This window comes from Pygoscelis adeliae, unplaced genomic scaffold (assembly GCF_000699105.1).
Source record: "Pygoscelis adeliae isolate BGI_AS28 unplaced genomic scaffold, ASM69910v1 Scaffold11, whole genome shotgun sequence".
Taxonomy (NCBI): Eukaryota; Metazoa; Chordata; class Aves; order Sphenisciformes; family Spheniscidae; genus Pygoscelis; species Pygoscelis adeliae.
The window spans coordinates 178,228-182,891 of NW_008824059.1; the positions used below are offsets into that span (position 1 = coordinate 178,228).

The window sequence follows — 4,664 nt, forward strand, 5'->3', positions numbered from 1 at the left end:
CCCTGCCCGCCCCAGCTCTACACAACGCAGCATGCACAGTCTCTCCCTCTCGCGCGCTCTGTTGCCTTCTCCTCCTTTAGGCTTTCTTACACTTCCCCTTCTTCTCCCGCTGCTGGAACTTCCTGAGCCGCCGAGCCCATGTATCCCGCCACTGTATCACCAGGCTGGTTTTGTCCGCAATGATGCCGCTCTGGTCGGGAGAGTCCTCGTTGTTGCCCAGCAGCAAATACTTCTTCATGGGCTTGATTTTGGGGCACTTGCACGCTATGTCCTTGGAGTGGATCCACAGGGTCTGGTCTCCGCGCCGTATCCGGTTGCTGCCTTGTTTGTAGACGGAGATGATGTTGACTGTGAACTTCCACCAGTCGGCATTTTTTTCCGCTTTCAGGATGTGGATCTGGACAGCTGGAAAAAAAAACGAGGCAAGAGAGGAAAAGATGTTATGGTTTGAGCTGGTGAGAAGAAAATAAATTTCAAGTCTTACCTAATAGGCTGTGTGAGAAAAAGGGATTTTGTCTCCTCAGCCCAGGGTGGGGGAGAGCGACCACGGGTGGTGGTTGCACAAAAGCTACCTTTGTCCCCAGACATCCGCCACGAGCAAGAGTAGCCAGTGCTGGCGGCAGAGGGTCTCAGCAAAGGTACTAAGACCACCATAGGCTTGGGAGATGCTCTCCAGCTCTGCTGCCACAAGGGAGGCCCTCTGGGTCCCCAGTGAGCAAGGGCATGGTTACCCGGGGACAACGAGGGCTGGAGGACCCCCAGGAGGGGAGCAGAGGCTGGGAGCAGCTGTACACCACCATGGCAGTCCTCGCGTTAGGAGCCCTGGGAACGATGCAGGGCAGCCCGGAGCACTGGTGGGGAGAGGTTGCCTCGTTCTCCTAGCCGTGTCCTAGGGAGGACCATCATCTCCCTGGGACCACTGGGACATGGCTGTGAAGCAAGTTCCCCAGGACCATTGGTGCGGCAGTGCCTCCAACATCTGCCCCAGCACCTGCGAACTCTTAAAGCAATAAAAAAAAAAAAACTCTTAAAAATCAGTTGGATTCGTGTACGCTGGACTCTGCCTTTTCCCTTGAAGCAACAAGCACAGAGAAAATCAACAAACCCAGGGACAGCTTGTGCCTCCAGCCCCAGGTGGTGGCCTGAGCACAGGGCAGAGGCTCTGTGCACACAGCATGCGTTGCAGTGGGCATGGCAGGGAGGTGCCTGTCCCCATCGGCAGTGCCAAAACCCCGGGCTGCACCGCAGGACCTGGGACGAGCTTTCTTCCTGACCCACGTGTCCAGAGAGCAGCACGTGCTTCAGCCAGAGGATGGGTTTCTGCATGGGCCATCCCTCCAGCCCCTCTGCCCTCGCTTCCTCGCTAGATGGGCAACTCGGTGCATCAGCGCCAGGACCCTAAGGCAGCCCCAGGTTTTAAGAGAAGATGAGCCAAAATCTGGAGCAAAACGCTAGGACTGGCCCATATCTCCAAGCATTTGGCATCTGGAGGTAGGAAAGACCTGTTAGGGCCTCCAGCATGTCTGCCCAGGGCCAGCACAAGGAGACAGCTCTCCATGAGTGCCTGGCCTCGGAGCAGGACACTGAACAGGTCCAAACCTATGAAAGGTTTCAGAAACAGGGAGGTTCGCTGTTGTGTGTTTCTAGGAGATGTTCCTGAGCCAATACTGTTCAGTGCTTGCTGTGGAAGATGACATTGCTGGTAAAAAGCACGGGTGAAGGACTGGGGTTGAGGCTCAGTGATTGTAAGGACATGTCAGTGGCAGTGGCCAACCTGACTTCTGGGCCTGGAGGACTCACTGAAACATCTCTGTAAATACTGAATAACAACATCGGGCTTCAAGGGGATACCTTGGTATGCAGCAGCCTGGCAAGCCAGGTGTCCCGGCAGATAACTGAGCGATAACAAGCTCCCAAAACAAGACTGAGATGGGAGCACAACTGTGATCCATAAGCACAGAAATAACAAGTTGATGGTGTTTTCCAAGCCTGGGGCTGATGTTGTGTAGAAAACCTCCTGAGAAAACCTGGTGAGGGCTCAGCCCCCTGCCGTGCCACCCTTGTTCTTCCCTGAAGCACGGTTCATGCGTTACGTTATCCCTGCACCCACCGGCATCCGTGCAGGAGTGGTGGCCATGGTCCCACAGGGCCAATGCGAAGAGGTGACTTGGCATCGTGATCTGGACAGGAGAGGACTCTCCGAGGGGTCGTCCGCAAAGGTGCAGCAGAGCCAGGATGGCGACGGACACTGGTTTACTTCCAGCGTGCTCGAAGGTAAGGCTCTGCTCACGGCTGATTTCAAGAGCCCCTGGAGCCACCATGGTTTTGCCCCATGGGGCAGCCCCAGGCTGCAGCTCAGGTGACCATGAGCAGGCTATGGTGACCTCTTCCAGCCCTCCTCCTCCTCTTCCTCAAGCCCTACAGCAGGTGCTGTTGTGCCCTTTCCAGGTGACATCTGTGGACTTGGGTTCAAAACACAGGGAAGGATGGAGACCCGCGTTCCTTGCATGGGAAACGGAATGTTTGGCCCTGAAGCATGGTGAGGAAGAGAAGACGCGGGCCTGGAGGCAGCTCCTGCCACGTCAGTGGGCTTCTTCCCGACAGCGGTCCATCACCGTGCAGAGCACGCAGCAGAGGAGGACAGGATCAGCAGTCGGCCAAGATCGCATCCTCCAGGGAGGTCGAACACATTCCTCCTCACTAAAAATCGGCTTCCAGGAAAATATCTTCACCGGGGAGTGACTACCCCGCCCTCCTGGGTTTGTTTGCTGGCTGTGGAATGAGGAGTCCCCAGCAGCAGAGACAGAGGGAAAAACCCAGGTGGCGATGCCAGCCCTGGCCGGGAGAGCAGGCGAGGGCCAGTGGCTCCGTGCAGGCTGGTGCAGTCCAGCCAAAAAGTGCTTTTTGACCAAATCTTTGAGCTTTTCCCATTTCCACCACCCCCCACCCCCCCTTCCCCTCCATGCCCTGTGAGCTATAACACCCTGCCCGTCTACCTGCCTGTCTCAGCCATCTGGCCAGTCCCCAGCGGGTCCGATCTTGATTGCATAAATTATCAGAGGGAGAAGAAACCGCAAAAGAACCAGGCAAAACTCTCCCATTTGCCTTGTAACAACCCAACTTAACCCCCCTGGATTAGCGGCGGAGGAGCATCACCCTCACTTTAAAACCACAACGTGCAAGCTGATTTCAAGCTATGGAAGGAAGCGGGGCTCTGCAGCCCAGCAAGGCTTTTTAACACGTTGCAAAATATATGTGGGTTTTTTTCGGAGCATGTCATGGATGCCAGATGCTTTCATTTAAAAAAAAAAAAAAAGAAAAAAGAAAAAAAACAACCCTAAGCTCTGACCGTGTATTTCCCAGTCTGGTGTGAAGGTAACAAAATGTGAAGATTAGCCAATTTTTATTTTTTGGAAACAAATCTTTCCAAAAAAGCTTAAACCTTTGACCTGCCTGGGTCCACACTGACAAAATGGAGAAAATGAATGAAAAGGAACCGGAGAGAGGTGGTTACAGGAAACTCCGCTCTAAAACACACAGTCTGTATTTTTTTGATGTCAAGGCCCCCGTCTCTTATTTTTTTCCCTTTTTATTAATGAAGTGGAAGGAGTGAAAGCTTCGGTGAAGGCTTGGCTGGCACAGCAGCAGCTGCCTTCGCTGACAGCGAGTTTTCTGTCCATAACTTTGCATCCAGGACGCGCGGTTTCCCCTTGGTTTCAGAGCCCAAATTTAGCCATGACTTGCCTGGGTATTTTGGTGGTGGGGTCTCCAGCATCTCCCAAGGGACACGAGACGTGCGGAGATGCAGAGAGGTGCCAGGAGGAATTTTTGGAGGCACCTAAGCTGGCTCCCCTGGGTGAATCCCTGGGGATTCAGGGACTCATTTCGCATGAAAGGTTTCAGTTCCTTCATGGTTTTGGGGGAGGCTCAGCTGCACCCCACCACCCCGAAGCTGGCTTTGGAGCTTGATGTTGTCCTTCACCTGCCTTCTCCTAGGGCAAAGCTTGGCTTTGCCTGTGCCATGGTGAACTGCTTGCACTTTGCTGATGTTCACTGAACCCCTGTACCGATGCTGAGCCGTGTTGGGGACCATCCCTGTCACTGTATCCCCGGAAAAAATATCCTGGAAAGTGTCTATGGGGCAACCAGATGAAAGGATGTAACAGGGGATGGTGGTTATTCAAGCGGGTGGCAGAGATGGTGCTCCCCTGGCTGTGGTCCCCTGGGAGCAGATGGTGACCCAGAGGGGGAGAACAAAATCCAATGAGCTGCAGCTTTCACTGTGCTGCTGCTCCAGCCGGGGCCGGTGACACCGGTGCCCAGTGAGGATGGGCTCTGGTCCAGGTCCCGAGCGCAGCGGTGCCTTGGGGTTGCCCCGCAGCTCACGCCCGCTCCTCCCCATGCTTTGCAAACGGTGGGCTGCTGAGCCCTGTGGGTAATTTGGGGCTGGCTGCACCCCCCCCGGGTACCCCCATAGCACCGGGGATTTTTCTCCAGGCTTGTTATTTGGTGCCCTGCTCTGCTCCCCATCAGCCCCAAGAGAGCCCCCGATCATCCAAATGGGTGCTGAGAGCTGGAGGACAGGGGTTCGATGGGTGAAGGAAAGACACTCAGTCCTGGTGTGTGCACGGCGCTGCCCCATTAACCGCATCCTACCTGACACC

At 55.0% G+C, this 4,664-nt stretch overlaps 1 protein-coding gene across 1 annotated transcript in view; it reads right to left on the minus strand.

Moving 5' to 3' along the window:
- Positions 1–68: 68 nt before the first annotated feature.
- The window catches only part of NTN1 (netrin 1), a 51,385-nt gene continuing 46,789 nt past the window's right edge, over positions 69–4,664 (minus strand). Inside the window, exon 6 of the mRNA XM_009334065.1 lies at positions 69–405. Within this exon, the coding sequence (XP_009332340.1) occupies positions 77–405 (329 nt within the window). The 3' untranslated portion in view covers positions 69–76. The remainder of the gene's footprint in view (positions 406–4,664) is intronic.